Below are 16886 nucleotides of genomic sequence, written 5' to 3' on the forward strand. Positions count from 1 at the left end.
AAACGTCTTAGTTAAGAAGATTGAAATGTTGTCAAGTGTCTTTGTAACTAACTACAATAAAATGAAGCTAGAAATAAATAACAGATGGAAAGTCGGAAATCTTAAAATATATAAAAAATTAAAAACCAATGGGACACAAAATAATTCAAAAGAGAAATTCCCAACATCTTGAAACAAACAAAAATGGTAATACAACACATCAAAACTTGTGAAATGCTGCAAAACCAGCTCTAAGAATGAACTTTATAGCAATAGATGAGGCAGTTATGAAAAAGAAACCTCTCAAATTGCATTACTTTAACCTCAAGGAACAGAAAAAAGAGAGAGAGAAACAAGCCCACAGTTAGCAGAAAGAATTAAATAACACAGGGAAGATCAGAAATGAAATAAATGGAAACCAGAAAATCAATAACAATGTCAAAAAACCCAAAAGATTATTTTTAAGAAAGTGAACAAAATTGACAAACTTTATCTAAACTAAAAAAGCGAAAGAAGACTCAAATTTTTTTAAAAAAGGATACATTTCAGCTAATACCACAGAAATACAGAGGATTGTAAGAGACTGTTACTGACATTTATAAAGAATAAAGTTGATAAGCTAGAATAAATGGATAAATTCCTAGTTATCTGTCATAAAAATATAAAATCTGAACTACCAACAATGACTAAAACCTTACCCCATACAAAATGTAGTTACTATCAAAAATATTTAAACAGATCATGTAATTAAGTATCAAACAGTAAATAACTCAATTTTAAAAATGATCAGAAGACCTAAATAGACATTTTTCCAGTGAGGACATACTGATGGCCCATGGGCAGGTGAAAAATGCTTAGCATCGTTAGTTGCTAGAAAAACGAAAATCAAAACCATGCTATCACCTTATACATATCAGGATCACTATTAAGGAAAAAACAACAAATAACATCTGTTGGCAAAAATATGGAGAAAAGGGAAGTTTCATGAAATATTGGTGGGAAAGTAAATTGGTGCAAAAACTGTATAAAACAATATGGAGGCACCTCAAAAAATTAAAATAAAACTACCATATGATCTAACTATACCACTCCTGGGTACATACCAAAAAAAAAATAATAATAATAATAATTCAAAAAGATACATACATCCCAGTGTTCACTGAAACGTTATTTATAACAGCCAAGACATGGAAGCAATCTAAGTGGCCATTAACAGATGAATTAACAAACAAGATACAGTGCATAGATACAATGGAATATCATTCAGCTCTAGAGAAGGAAATTCTGTCATTTGCAACAACGTGGATGGACCTACATGCTTAGTGAAATGAGGGAGACAGAGAAAAACAAGTACTCCATCACTTATATGTGAAATCAAAAACTGATAGAAAAGAATGGATGTAACAATAAAGAAACAGCCTCACAGATACAGAAAACAAACTAGTATGGGATTAAAAGATACAATATTGTTGAGGTTAAAGCATCTGCCTCCAATGCGGGAGACCTGGGTTCCATCCCTGGGTCGGGAAGATCCCCTGGAGAAGGAAATGGCAACCCACTCCAGTATTCTTGCCTGGAGAATCCCATGAACTGAGGAGCCTGGTGGGTTGCAGTCCATGGGGTCACAAAGAGTTGGACACGACTGAATGACTTTACTTACTTACTTACTTTCTTAAGAGAGATGATATGGGGTGGGAAGTGGGAGGAGGATTCAGGATTGGGAGCTCGTATACACCCGTGGCGGATTCATGTCAATGTATGGCAAAACCAATACAATATTGTAAAGTAAAATAAAGTAAAAATAAAATTTTAAAAAGAAAAAAAAGAAACAATATTGTAAAGTAATTAACCTCCAATTAAAATAAATAAATTTATATTAAAAAAGATACGAATTTATCTCATGTATAAATGTGCCTTTATGTATCAAATAAATAAACCACAAGGATCTACTGTACAGCACAGAAAAATGTAACCATTAATTCATAATAACTTTAAATGGAGCATAATCTATAAAATATTGAAATATAATTTAGTTTACCTGAAGATAATATAATGCTACAAATCAACTATATTTAAATTTTAAAAGATAGGACCAGATGGTTTCACAGGTGAATATTCCCACACATTCAAATGACAATCAACACCAATTCTTCTCAAACATTTCCAAAAAATTAAAGAGGCGAGTACACTCTCAAACTCACAGGAAAAGATCACCATTTTCATGCTAGATAAGGACATTACAAGAAAACTAAAGACCAACATCTCTGCTGAATATAGATGCAAAAATTTCTTAACAAGATATTAGAAACTGAAATCAACAGCACACTAAAAGGATTATACACTATGATCAAGTGGGATTTATCCCTAGGATGCATGGAGTTCAACATACACAATTCAATGTATGTGATACACAACATTAATAGAATGAAAAATAAAAATGATATGATCATCTCAAAAGATGCAGGAAAAGCCATTTGACATAATACGATATCTTTTCATGGTAAAAATACTCAATCAGTTGGGGATAGAAGCAATGCGCATGAACATAATAAAGGTAATATATGATGGGTCTTCAGATAATAGCATACTTAGTATGGACAGGTTGAAAGATTTTCCTCTCAGTTCAGGAGGGGAAAGGGGGTGCCAGCTCACACCCCTCCTATAAACATAATCCTGGAAGCCCTAGTCAGAGCTATAAGGCAAGAAAAAAGAAAAAAGCATCCACTGGAAAGGAGGAATTATATTGACTTTGCATATAATATGAAATTCTATATAGAAAATTCTGAAAACTTACAAAATTTTTTCAATTCACTAAAAGTAGATTAAAGACTTAAACATTACCCCAAAACAGTAAAACTCCTGGAAGAAAGAAAAGGAAAATCTCCTTGACATTGATCTTGGCAATAGTATCTTAGATATAATAGCCATCAGAACCAGTATGAGGATGTATCTCACCATTCTTTTGATTTCTATTTCTCTGATTATTAGTGATGTTAAGAGTCTTCTCATATACTGATTGAGTATTTCTATATGTTCTTGGGAGAAATATTGACTGAGGTCCTATGCCATTTTAAATATCAGGATATTTGAGAGTTTTTCTTATTTGTTGCAATAGCTTCTTTGGATATTAATTCTTTATCAGACATATGCCTTTCAAATATTTTCTCTTATTCTGTAGGTTTCCATTTCATTTTGCTGATCATTTTCTTTGCAATGGAGAAGTTTCTGGTTTGACATAACCCCACTTGTCTATTTTTGCTTTTGATACCAATGTCCAGAGCTTTTTATCTATTTTTAGTTCAAAATCTTTGACTGAGCTATAAGTTTCCTGCTTCTTCACTGAATTTTCTTCCCTTATTTTCTGTCATAACATACTAACACAAACATATCTATAAGCATCACCACACATCCGTATTACCTAAATTGATCAATCAGCATTGGTTGTGAATCATCATAAAAGGCTCAATGAGAAGACTGGCCAATATGAGCACTTCAGCTCTGAAATATTTTATGAATTACACGGAGGTGATACATTCAGAGTTCACAATTTTTAGTTGTAAGAGGAAATGATATTAGGCTTACAGACAACAAGGGATATTTTAAGCCTCCCACTTCTCCTACAGAGGACTTGATGTGTGGCTGCCACGGTTGTTCTCTTACTTTTGGATGACCACTGCCAGGTACGAGATAACCCAAACATCTCACAACACAAATTATATCATCTGAGGTTTACAGATTAGTTAACTCACGTGGCTGGAAGAATTACCTCTAATGAGGTTTTTTAAGCAAAACCAAACATCCAGGTTATAGTCACAATTATTTCTTAATTCAGCTTCAGAACCATCTCACTAAACACCAAAGTTTTCTAGAAATGAATATGGTGCGTACTATGACAGCAGGACCAATATGAGAACCCATAGGCATTTAGCTCACAGAGTCAAGGAGTGAATTAACATAGAGTCATAACATATAAACCTGCAATATTGTTTCTCTAAAAAGATTGAACCTCCTGTCTTGAAGCACCTTACTCTCACTTCTCATTGGTAATTTCTGCTCATCTTTACAAATGAAGTTTATGTAACCCTCCTCTACTGTTCTGAAATGCCCCCCCGACCTAATAGAGATGTTATTTCTGTGTCCAGTACAATGAGCTCTGTGACCAAAAAAATTTGCATTTGTAACAGTGAGTCTAATTCTCCATTTCCATCTATAGCTCCCTAGAAACCAACAGTATGAACTGCCTACTGGAACTCAATAAAGACTTCTTTATGAAAGAGTTAATAGAAAACTGTGAACCTACCCAGAAGAAGGGCAGCCGTGATGTGGAGACACTCACCTGTCTGAGAGAAGGCCGTATATGAGGCCTCCCACCAGCATTCCAGCCATGAATAGGGATTGACCCACTGATTTCTGTGACTGATTGTCACAAATGAGGTCCCACTGGAAAAGAAGGAAACCAGCACAGAGGAGCTTCACAGCTTCTTATATCCCTCAACGAACATTCACTCACTCTAACAACCCTCAGGGAACACACCCTCTGGTTTCCTTTGAACATTTACTCACATATATTATTCAAGTCTCAGCGTAAGCACGGAATTCTCTAAATCCTCAACTAAATCCTCTAAGTTCTATCATGGCAAATCATAGTTAGCACTGTGTGCCTCACTGGTTCTCAAACTTTGCCACACATTGAAAGTATTGAGGGGATTTTTTTTCATTACTGATGCCTGGATTTTACACATGGAATAAAATGTATTTGGTTTGTTTCTTTCATAAGAATCCAGGACATAGAATTTTTAAAATTAATATAAATATTTCCGATTTGCACAAAGGCTAAGAACATGTGACCAAGAATAATTTTCCACAATTTATATCAAGTATTAACTTGGCTAAACATAAAAATTCACACAAAACTTAAGTTTTGTGATAGTAAAATCCATAACCAGTTTGTTAATTTCAGTGCCCTCACATTGTAAGTAATTGACAATTTACAAAACCAGCAATTACTATTTGCTAAAAGAATGAATAAAAGCTGGCTATCTGAATAATGAACCTGTGTTTACTTTACATTATTCTAAACACAGAGAACAAGTACTCCAAGAAGTAAATGAGGCCTTTACCTCAGTCACGATGGTGGAGGAGAACAGGCTGTGGTCATACACCCAGCCGTCCACACAGGGCTCCGTGTCCAGGTCAGTCATGTTGGGCAAGGTCCCATTCAGGTGAAGGAACTGCCACTGGGGGTGAAGGAAACGATGACACTTCTCTGGCTTCAAGTTTGAATCCAGTGGGATGGAAATTCTCAGGAGGACATCAGGGCTGAGGATCCCAGTGTCATTACCAGAGAGAGTGGCATTATCAAGAATGTGGACCCAGCAGCGATGACCAGGAATGGCTGCAGTGAAGTTCTCCAATAGTGAGTGACAGACTACTATCATGAAAACGGGGAGAACAAAAGCCATCTGAAGGATCTGGAATTTCCCCAGGCCACCAACTTTATCCAGGAGCTCCTCAAAGGCCATTGTAAACAGGTGATCCTCAAGAAGAGTCACAATGACGTCAAAGCTGCAACTTCAAAGGGAGAAAACAGTATCCTTTCATTAATTCATATTGAATCTATGTGACCTCATATCAGGTTCTCCTCACTATTGAGTGGATTCAACTCACCTCACTCCTACAACAGAGAAGTGGAGACAGTTTCCCTAGTCCTTTTGGAAGCATAGGATGTTCGCTTTTTAATAGTCATAGAGAAAATTATTTACCAAAGATACTTGTATCTGATGAACATTAAATCTGTTTAAAGATTTACTCTCCGATGTGCTTGTCCTCAGTGATTCTGTATCATCAACAGTGAACTTTGGCAAGTACGTGGTCTCTAAACAAGTTAAAATAAACCTACTACAAAAATTCAGTCATTTTCAGAAGATGGAAAGGACAGAATTGAACTGCTTCATGATTTTTCTGTGGAAAGAACAAAAAAGGAAGGGTTGTACTTGTTTATATGGACTTTGCTGTTGTTGTTCACTTGCCAAGTCATGTCCAACTCTTTGCGACCGCATGGACTCGAGCACACCATGCTCTGTCCTTCACTAATTCCCAGAGTTTGCTGAAACTCATGTCCACTGAGTCAGTGGTGCTATCTAACCTCTCATCCTCTGCCATCCCCTTCTCCTTTTGCCTTCAGTCTTTCCCAGCATCAGGGTTTTTCCCAATGAGTCAGCTTTTGCCATCAGGTGTTCATAGTATTGGAGCTTCAGTTTCAGCATTAGTCCTTCCAATGAATATTCAGGGTTGATTTCCATTGGGATTTACTGGTTTGATCTTATTACTGTCCAAGGGACTCTCATGATTATTCTCCAGCACCATGATTCAAAAACATAAATTATTTGGTGCTCAGCTTACTTTATAGTTCAACTATCACATCCATACATGACTACTGGAAAAACCATAGCTTTTACTACATGGACCTTTGTCAGCAAAGTGATGCCTCTGCTTTTTAATACACTGTCTAAATTTGTCATGGCTTTCCAAGGAGCAAATGTCTTTTAATTTCATGGCTGCAGTTCTTGTCTGCAGTGATTTTGAAGCCTAAGAAAATAAAATCTCTCACTGCTTCCACTTTTTGCCTCCTGTTTGCCATGAAGTGATGGGACAAGATGCCATGATCTTAGTTTTCGAATGCTGAGTTTCAAGCCAGCTTTTTCACTCTCCTCTTTTACTGCCATCAACCTCTTTAGTTCTCTTTACTTTCTGCCATTAGAATGCTATCATCTGCATATCTGAGGTTGATATTTTTCCTGACAATCTTGATTCCAGCTTGTAATTCATCCAGCCCAGCAGTTCGCATGATGTATTCTGCACAGAAGTTAAATAAGCAGGGTGACAATATGCAGCCTTGTTGTACTATTCTCCCAATTTTGAACTAGTCAGTTGCTCCATGTAAGGTTCTAACTGTTGCTTCTTGACCTGCATACAGGTTTCTCAGGAGACAGGTAAGGTGGTCTGATACTCCCATCTCTTTAGGAATTTTCCACAGTTTGTTGTGATCCACACAGACAAAGGCTTTAGCTTAGTTAGTGAAGCAGAAATAGATGTGGTTTTGGAACTCCCTTGCTATCTCCAAGATAAAACAAATGTTGGCAATTTGATCTCTGGTTCCTCTGCCTTTTCTAAATCCAGCTTGTATATCTCTGAGTTCTCAGTTCACATACTATTGAAGCCTAACTTGAAGGATTTTGAGCATTACCTTGCTAGCATGTGAAATGAATACAATTGTGTGGTGTTTGAGCATTCTTTGGCATTGCCTTTCTATGGGACTGGAATGAAAAGTGAACTTTTCCCTGTGGCCACTGCTGAGTTTTCCAAATTAACTGACATACTGAGTGCAGCATTAACAGCATCATCTTTTAGGATTTGAAATAGCTCAGCTGGAATTCCATCACCTCCACTAGCTTTGTTTGTAATAATGCTTCCTAAGACACACTTGACTTAAAACTCCAGGATGTCCAGCTCTAGTTGAGTGATGGCGCCATCATGGTTATCCAGGTCATTAAGACCTTTCTTGTGTAGTTCTTCTGTGTATTCTTGCCACCTCTTTTCAATCTCTTCTGCTTCTGTTAGGTCCTCACCATTTCTATCCTTTATCATGCCCATCCTTGCATGAAATGTTCCTTTGATATCTACAATTTTCTTGGAGAAATCTCATCTTTCCCATTCTGTTGTTTTCCTCAATTTCTTTGCATTGTGAGATGTGGCTTCAATCCCTGGTTCAGGAAGATCCCTTAGAGGAATAAAATAGCAAAGATCTCTTAGAGAAGGAAAACAGCAAACCACTCCAATATTCTTGCCTGAAAAATTCCATGGACAGAGGAACCTGGGAGGCTACAGTCCAAAGTGTCCCAAAGAGTCAGACACCACTCAGCAGCTAAGCACTTGTATTATTACTGCTTCTTGCTATTCTCTGGAATGCTACATTCAATTGGGTATATCTTTCTCTTTCTCCTTTGCCTTTCACTTCTCTTCTGTCCTCAGATATTTGTAAAGCCTCCTCAGACAACCACTTTGCCTACTTGTGCTGCTTTTCCTCAGGGATGGCTGCCTCCTGCATAGTGTTACAAATCTCTGTCCATAATTCTACAGGCACTCTGTCTTCCAGATCTAATCCCTTAAATCTGTTCATCACTTCTACTGTATAATTATAAGTTATTTAAGTAATACCTGAATGGTCTAGTGATTTTCCCTACTTTCTTCAATTTAAGCCTGAATTTTGTAATAAGATGTTCATGATCTGAGCCAGTCTTGTTTTTGCTGATTATATAGAGCTTCTCCATCTTTGGCTGCAAAGAACATAATCAGTCTGATTTTGGTATTGAGAATCTGGTGATGTCCATGTGTAAAGTCACCTCTTGGATTGTTGGAAAAAGGTGTTTGCTATGACTAGCATGTTCTCTTGACAAAACTCTGTTAGCCTTTAACCTGCTTCATTTTGTACTTGAAGGCCAAACTTTCCTGTTATTCCAGGTATCTCTTGACTTCCTACTTTCACATTCCAATCCCGTGTGACGAAAATGACATTTTTTTTTTTTTGGTGTTAGTTTTAGGTGTTGTAGAGCCAGTCAATGTCAGCTTTTTTGGCATCAGTGGTTGGGACATAGACTTGGATTATTATGATGTTGAGGTGGTTTGCTTTGAAAATGAACTGAGATCATTCTGTGTTTTTTGAGATTGCACCCAGGTACTGCATTTCAGACTGTTTTGTTGACTATGAGAGCTATTCCATTTCTTCTAAGGCATTCTTGTTCACAGTAGTAGATACAGAGGTCATCTAAATTAAAATCACCCACTCCCATCCATTTTACTACACTGATGGCTAAAATTCTGATGTTCGCTCTTACCATTTTCTGCTTGACTACATCCAACTTATCTTGATTCATGGATCTAATGTTCCAGGTTCCTACACAACATTGTTTTTTACAGCATTGGACTTTACTTTCACCACCAGACACACCCACAACTGAGCGTTGTTTCTGCTTTGGCCCAGCCACTTCATTCTTTCTGCAGCTATTTGTAATTGCCCTCCACTCTTCCCCAGTAACATATTGGACGCCTTCCAACATGCGCTGGGGCGTATGGAGGGGGAAGAGAAGAGGCAGCATTGTAAGTCTGAGAACAGAGTACAGGGTACATAAACTGGAAGACTGATCCCCCTCTGCAGTCAGAGTTAAATGAACTTGGACTGCCAGAATATTCCAAGGATTCACTTTGTAGTTACAGTCTCACATTTCCTGGAAAAGTGACTAACAACATTCAGTGACTTGAGTCCAAAGTGCAAAACAGAGAGAAGTTACTCCCAACCACACATCTAAGTGCACAGTTGTGTAGGTGACACATGGCAGTTTCAAGGAGCACGGATGGGATGGGATTGGCTCTTGTTCAGCATCTTCCTCTCCTGCCTACCATGCACTCCCAGTCTCACAGAGAAAGACCTTGTATAGGGAAAGGCCAGTCTATTCAGAATACTTTTTCATGGAGGAAGGCTATTTAAGAAGTCTTTGGGTGATCCTTGGCCTTAGAGTCGGGGTCTCCAGAGGGTCTCCATGGCAGGATAAGGTGTGGGAGCTTGATTCAAGGAGGGCTCTGATGAGTGCCTAAGGAAGAAGGGCTGGGAATAGGAGGGGCTGCTGGGCCTCCACTAGCTGAAGTGAGGAGTCCTTGGGAGGAATGCACCTGGTCAACTTGGCTAGGTCTTACTGTAAACTGGGGCCTAGAAGGTCCCAGCTTTAGCTTCATGGAGATAGGAAGGGGTAGTGAGATGAGGTTCCTGTAAGTCCCACTTCCCCAAAGCCATTGCTATGGAAAAGTACTTCTTCTGTCCTGGCAGGACGAGGAAATTTGCAAATGTATACAAATAATTTTCTCCTATAAAGAAATATTTCCCCTCACTATAGAATATTTTATGTTTTTTGCATCTTAGTTAACTTCTTTTTTTTTTTTTTGACTCTCTGATTTATTTTATTTTCCTAAGTGTTTGTTTGAGCATTTTTTGGCATTGCCTTTCTTTGGGATTGGAATGAAAACTGACCTTTTCCAGTCCTGTGGCCACTGCTGAGTTTTCCAACTTTGCTGGCATATTGAGTGCAGCACTTTCACAGCATCATCTTTCAGGATTTGAACTAGCTTAACTGGAATTCCATCGCCTCCAATAGCTTTGTTCATAGTGATGCTTTCTAAGGCCCACTTGACTTCACATTCCAAGATGTCTGGCTCTAGGTGAGTGATCACATCATCGTGATTATCTGGGTCATGGAGATGTTTCTTATACAGTTCTTCTGTGTATTCTTGCCACATCTTCTTAATATCTTCTGCTTCTGTTAGGTCCATACCATTTCTGTAATTTCTCAAGCCCAGCATTGCATGAAGTGTTCCCTTGGTATCTCTAATTTTCTTGAAGAGATCTCTAGTCTTTCCCATTCTGTTGTTTCCCTCTATTTCTTTGCATTGATTGCCAAGGAAGGCTTTCTTATCTCTCCTTTCTATTCTTTGGAGCTCTGCTTTCAGATGCTTATATCTTTCTTTTTCTCCTTTGCTTTTTGCTTCTCTTCTTTTCACAGCTATTTGTAAGGCCTCCTCAGACAGCCACACAATTGCACTCATCTCACATGCTAGTAAAGTAATGCTCAAAATTCTCCAAGCCAGGCTTCAGCAATATGTGAACTGTGAACTGTGAACTTCCAGATGTTCAACCTGCTTTTATAAAAGGCAGAGGAACCAGAAATCAAATTGCCAACATCCACTGGATCATGGAAAAAGCAAGAGAGTTCCAGAAAAAACATCTATTTCTGCTTTATTGACTATGCCAAAGCCTTTGACTGTGTGGATCACAATAAACTGTGGAAAATTCTGAAAGAGATAGAAATACCAGACCACCTGACCTGCCTCTTGAGAAATCTGTATGCAGGTCAGGAAGCAACAGTTAGAACCGGACATGGAACAACAGACTGGTTCAAAATAGGAAAAGGAGTGCAAAGGCTGTATATTGTCACCCTGCTTTTTAACTTATATGCAGAGTACATCATGAGAAATGCTGGGCTGGAAGAAGCACAAGCTGAAATCAAGATTGCTGGGAGAAATATCAATAACCTCAGATATGTAGATGACACCACCCTTATGGCAGAAAGTGAAGAGGAACTAAAAAGCCTCTTGATGAAAGTGAAAGAGGAGAGTGAAAAAGTTGTCTTAAAGCTCAACATTCAGAAAACTGAGATCATGGCATCTGGTCCCATCACTTCATGGGAAATAGATGGGGAAACAGTGGAAACAGTGTCAGACTATTTTTTTTGGCTCCAAAATCACTGCAGATGGTGACTGCAGCCATGAAATTAAAAGACGCTTACTCCTTGGAAGGAAAGTTATGACCAAACTAGATAGCATATTGAAAAGCAGAGACATTACTTTGCCAACAAAGGTCCGTCTAGTCAAGGCTATGGTTTTTCCTGTGGTCATGTATGGATGTGAGAGTTGGACTGTGAAGAAAGCTGAGCGTTGAATAATTGATGCTTTTGAACTGTGGTGTTGGAGAAGACTCTTGAGAGTCCCTTGGACTGCAAGGAGATCCAACCAGTCCATTCTAAAGGAGATCAGCCCTGGGTGTTCTTTGGAAGGACTGATGCTAAAGCTGAAACTCCAGTACTTTGGCCACCTCACGTGAAGAGTTGGCTCATTGGCAAAGACTCTGATGCTGGGAGGGATTGGGGGCAGGAGGAGAAGGGGACAACAGAGGATGATATGGCTGGATGGCATCACCGACTCCATGGACATGAGTTTTAGTGAACTCTGGGGTTTGGTGATGCTACAATTCATGGGGTTGCAAAGATCGGACACGACTGAGTGACTGAACTGAACTGAACTGAAAGCAATTTCATTTTGGGAGGTCTGTTGATGTATGGCAAAACCAATAAAATATTGTATAGTAATTAACCTCCAATTAAAATAAATAAGGTTATATTTAAAAATAAATAAAATAATAAAAACCCAGTGGCCCAATGGCCCTTAAATAGTTCATCTGGTTTTGTTCAAGATTTAAAACTACAGTACCAAAGAACAGATGTGTGTTTGTGTGCTCAGTCGTGTCTGACATTTTGCAACCCCATGTAGCCCACCAGGCTCCTCTGTCCATGGAATTTTCCAGGCAAGAATACTGGAATGGATTGCCATTTCTTTCTTCAGGAGTTCTTCCTGACCCAGGGATCAAACCTGTCTCCTGCACTGGCAGGCAGATTCTTTGCCACTGAGCCACCTGGCAAGAGGTATCAACATTAAAAGGTATTGAGAGACAGACAGACAGACAAAAGAGAGACTTTCTCCAGGTTCCAGGAGAAAGACTGGGAGACTGAAGAGTTAATTCTTTCCCGTAACTAGAGCGAACACAAGTCATAGCAGCTTTCACTTTGTTTTATAAGATACTCAAAGGAGAAAAGGGTTCAATACTTTGGCCACCTGATGTAAAGAGTCAGCTCATTGGAAAAGACCTTGATCTTGGGAAAGATTGAGGGCAGGAAGAGGAGGGGGGAGACAGGGGATGAGGTGGCTGGATGACATCACCGACTCAATGGACATAAGTCTGAGCAAACTGCGGGAGATAGTGAAGGACAGGGAAGCCTGGCGTACTGTAGTCCAGGCTACAGTACGCAGAAAAGAGCTGAACACAACTTAGCGACTGAATAGCAAAAACAAATGAGAAAACACAGAAGGGGAAAGATGTGCTCGACTGAAACCTCTCTAATGACCTTCCATCAAAATGCAGCACATGTAAATTCCAGAAGCTCCAGCATTCTTCCAGAGACTGTCACCTTCTGTGACAGGAGTATCTGCAGGTAGCCCCAGAGGAAGACTTCACGTGGAACAGCCATGAGCCGGAAGGAGGGGCGGGTCGGCCATTCTCAGAAGTCTGTCCAGGAGGCGAGAGCGGAGGGCGGATGCTCTTTGCTTCCATAAGGGATGGAGCCCCTTCCCCAGCGCCGCGGGACTGGCGTCCTTCAATGGGAGGGAGGCCCTTTCCCCGGTCTATCTCTATCGGTCTATCGGTCCTTTCCCTGGATCTCTGTGCAGCCGACTCCAGCCCCTCCTGGGGAACGCAGACGCCGCTTCCCTTGGGGAGCGGGGTCTCTGGGCCACCCTTCACCCTCAGCTGCCGCTGCGACACGGTCTAGGTGAGGCCGGGGGCTCTGCCCACGGTGGGGAGTTGGTCCTCTGGTGTTGCGAGCGAACCTGCACCGGGCGCGCCGGAGGGCCCGAGAATGCCCCCCTCACTACCCACTCCCCGACTCTTCACCCCTCACCGCCCCCCACCCGACTTCTGCCGCCTGACGTTGCGGGCGGGGGAAGGGGGCAGGGGGCGCGGAGTTTGGAGCTGAGCTTCCTGAAGGTGTCCTCGGTGGCCCGCAGGGCTCCCTCCCCGCCAGGCCGCTGTCCAGGGCCTCCTCGGAAGCTTGTCGGAGGCCCCCTCACCAGCTGCGGCTCAACAGGGTAGGGGGCCGGTCCCAGCCGCCAGCGCTTGCGAAGGGAGCCCTCTGCAACAGGAGCGGGGGGGGGGGGGGGGGGGCGGGGGGGAGAGGAGGAGGGGAGGGGAGCGCGGCGAGCTGCACCTGCTCTCGCTCTCCCAGCCCATCAGCGCCAGCCCCGGCCCCGCGATCCTCTGGGCAACAGTGACCGCGGAGGCCCCAGCCGACGCCTATGCCTCTTTGAGGGAGTTTCTCTTCGGGGGCCATCACCTCCCTCCCTCTGGCCGGCCTGTCCTTGGGCAGGTCCCCGTGGCAGCCGGGCTCTCGGCTGTTCTGGGAGCCTCCCAGGTGGGATGCAGGTGGGGTTAGAGGAGATCTGGCTGCCTCCGGTCTCCCTGGCTCCGGAGGACACGGAGCCCTCCCCCATCGCCCTGATCCTGCGGGTCCCCCGCTTCGGGTCTGGAGTCGGTTCCCTCCAGCAGTCCAGCGGCAGCAAGCAGTCAGTGGTGTCTGAGACTAGAACCGAGAGCCAGGATCTTGGTTCTCAGGGTCACTGCTGCCCTCAAATATCAGAGCCTCGCTCCTGGGCTCCTCGGGGCCGCCCCGCCATCCCCCCGCCCCCGCCCTGGGCACCTCTGCCCGGACGGGCGTCAGGCTGTCTTTTCAGATGCCCGGGGACTAAGTCTCTCATCCCCCCACAGATGCCAACTCTACTGGGCTGAAGTCATTCACCGTCAGGTGGCCGGCTCTTCCGGGCCCGTGGGAGCCTGGTGGTAGAAGTGAGCCAGTCCAGTCACCAGCTCATGCCCCCTAATCTTTAGAGCAGACGGCGAGGGTAGGGGGTACCGCTCGGGACCCAGACCCCGGGCTCGCTGCTCCTCTTTCGGAGGATGCTGAGCCCACTGCGCTGAACCCCAGGTAAGACGGCGGGGGGTGGGGGTGGGGGGTCCTAGGGGCCAGGGGTGCGGGGAGAGCTGGGACTGGCTAGGCCAAGCCAAGGCGGGTTCGGGGGCTTCCTCCTGGCTCTCCGAGGCCGGAGGTCTGAACGCTGGGCTGGGGTCCTGGTCCCTAGGCTCTCCAGGCTCCGCTGGGCGGGTCCCGCCGGGGGTAGCTCCCTGCCGAGCTGTTGAACTTAAGCTCCTGCTCGGGGCTGCCAGTGGAGCTCTCTCCGCGAAAATTAGAAGCTCAGGGTCCTAGGCGCCCAGGGAGAGGCTGGAGCGGCGGGCGCTGAGGGTCTGGTAGGAAGGGCTGATGGGCCCGGGGTCGTGGGGTGGAGGAAAGCGGGTGGGTCTTCCGCTCTCCTCTCGGTCAACAGCCCGGAGTCATTCTCACTGCTGCTCCGGCCGGATCCCCAGCTCCCCAGCCGCCCAAGGACGCTACTTCAGCTCCTGCGCCTCGTGGTCCCGGTTGTCCTTCACCGCTTCGTTGAATCTGACACAAAGTCACTGACTATCTGGAGGCATTCGTCCAGTTGCGCGGTGTCTTTGCCTTCACAAAAGAAGTCCGTGAAGGCATTGCGGCTTGTCTCCGAGCCCTTGCTTCCAGCGCCCCAGCTTTTCCAGGGCACATTGAAGAAAATCTTCGTCCACTGACACCCACCCACCACCCAGCTGGATGTTCTTTAGAGATCTCGTCCTGATCCCAAAGGCCAGGAAGCAGCTAAGCCCGTGGGTAACTACTGAGCCCACTTGCTGCAACTTCCGAAGCCCCAGCGCCCTGGAGCCCAGAGATCCGCCGCAAGAGCAACCACGGCATTGAGAAGCTGGAGAGTAGCCAGCCCTCTCTTCCTGCAAGTAGAGAAATCCGGCCGTGCAGCAAGGAAGACCCAGCAAAGCCAAAAATAAGTAAAATTGTATTTTTTTAAAAAGAGAGAGTGCAGCCTGCCTCTGTATTTTCCAAAGATAATCTAGCATCCTCGAGAACACGATGAAACTTTTCAGAAAAGTTCAGAAGCATGGCATCTTCCTTTTGAGCTTCCCGTGCAACAATGCAGGAGATTCACCGTAGGTTTATTTGCGTTGTCTGCCAAGTTGAGCAAAGAAGACAGTTTAAATCACATTGCATTGCTAGCATGCCCCCTCTGCAATCATGATATTCCCTTCAAGTATATTAATAATATTAATAATATCAAATGTAGTTCCTCACACATATCAGCTCCTCTGTAGCAGTTCTGAGAATCATCATGTCTGTGTATACAGAAGAAGGCAAAAATTCTAATTTAGCACCATGACTTCAACCTGCAGTGAGTAGTTCAGCATCTGAATTAAGGGGTCTTCCCTGGATAGCTTGGCCATGTCTCCACTCAATGCTTTTAATTTCTTCATATCTTCTGACTCTGGCAAAAGCTTAAGAAATTCTCGGAATGTCTCTGGTCCATTATGCTCACTCTTTCCTTGGTGAATGTCTTCAATGGACCAAGGAGAATTCTTAAATAACTTAAGAAATATCCCAATGTTTATGCTCTGTTTTGCATACAAGACAGTAATCTCTTCTCTGACCTTCCTGAAGGACAATTGTAAAGCCTGCCTCTCCTAGAAGAGGAAGACTTGGTGGTATTTTCTTGCTGCCCAAACAGCTCCTGGGTGGTCCCTGTGTAGATTTGGTACTGATGCTGTTGCCTGGTGCCAAGGTCCATATGTTGGTTTTGCTACGAACTTGCTCCTCTGGAATGATTTTCCAATTAAAAAAATAAAAGCTTCTCATTCACATTTTCTTACCAAGGTGGCTGTAGCTGTTCGGGTGAGGGGTTGAGGGTAGTTCTGGGGTGGGGAGGGGGACCAGAGGCCCTCCAGTCAACGGAGGGGGAGGGTGAAGAGAGAGAGGAAACCCTTCTAAGGAGTTTGAACCTGTTGTGGGGGGTGGGGGGGTGGAGAGGAGTTGGTGGTGCTGCTTGCCCAACCATGCATCCAGCTGCTGTGGTGGTATTTCTACTTCCTTTATCACTGACTAAGCAGGTACAATTCATAACATGTATAGTATGTTGCCTTTTAAGGAGGGAATTTCTTGACCTAGGGGAAGCAGACACAGACACCTGACTTATGCCATACTTTCCCAGCCACTAGCAGGAAGAGAAGTGTTTGAAAGAGGATGAGATGGTCAGATGGCATCATGAACACAATGGACATGAGTTTGAGCAAAACTCCGGTAAAACAGGGAGGCCTGGCATGCTGCAGTCAGTAAGATCGCAAAGAGACGGACACACGACTGAGCAAATGAACAATGAGAAGTCTGCCGCCGTTTGGTGTCATCTTCCAAACCAACGCGCCTCCAGCTGGACACACAAAACACTTGGAGGGCGCCGCATCCGTCGGAATCCCTGGGGAGCCGCGTATGCATGGCGGCAGCAGAGGGACGTGGCAGCAGAGGATGGCCTCCCAGGCAGGCCGGGGAGAGTCCACCGCCCGCAGC

At 43.5% G+C, this 16886-nt stretch overlaps 1 protein-coding gene and 1 pseudogene across 1 annotated transcript in view; both read right to left on the reverse strand.

Annotated features, from left to right (window-relative positions):
- LOC138083737 (solute carrier family 22 member 10-like) overlaps positions 1-5501 on the reverse strand; it is a 37626-nt gene extending 32125 nt beyond the window's left edge. Inside the window, exons 1-2 of the mRNA XM_068977572.1 lie at positions 5100-5501; positions 4316-4419 (exon numbers count right to left, since the gene is read on the reverse strand). Coding sequence (XP_068833673.1) covers positions 4316-4419; positions 5100-5501 — 506 coding nt within the window. The remainder of the gene's footprint in view (positions 1-4315; positions 4420-5099) is intronic.
- A 7322-nt stretch (positions 5502-12823) lies between these two features.
- Positions 12824-16814, reverse strand: LOC138083422 (FH2 domain-containing protein 1-like; annotated as a pseudogene).
- Positions 16815-16886: the final 72 nt, after the last annotated feature.

Source organism: Capricornis sumatraensis, chromosome 8, assembly GCF_032405125.1.
Source record: "Capricornis sumatraensis isolate serow.1 chromosome 8, serow.2, whole genome shotgun sequence".
Classification (NCBI taxonomy): domain Eukaryota; kingdom Metazoa; phylum Chordata; class Mammalia; order Artiodactyla; family Bovidae; genus Capricornis; species Capricornis sumatraensis.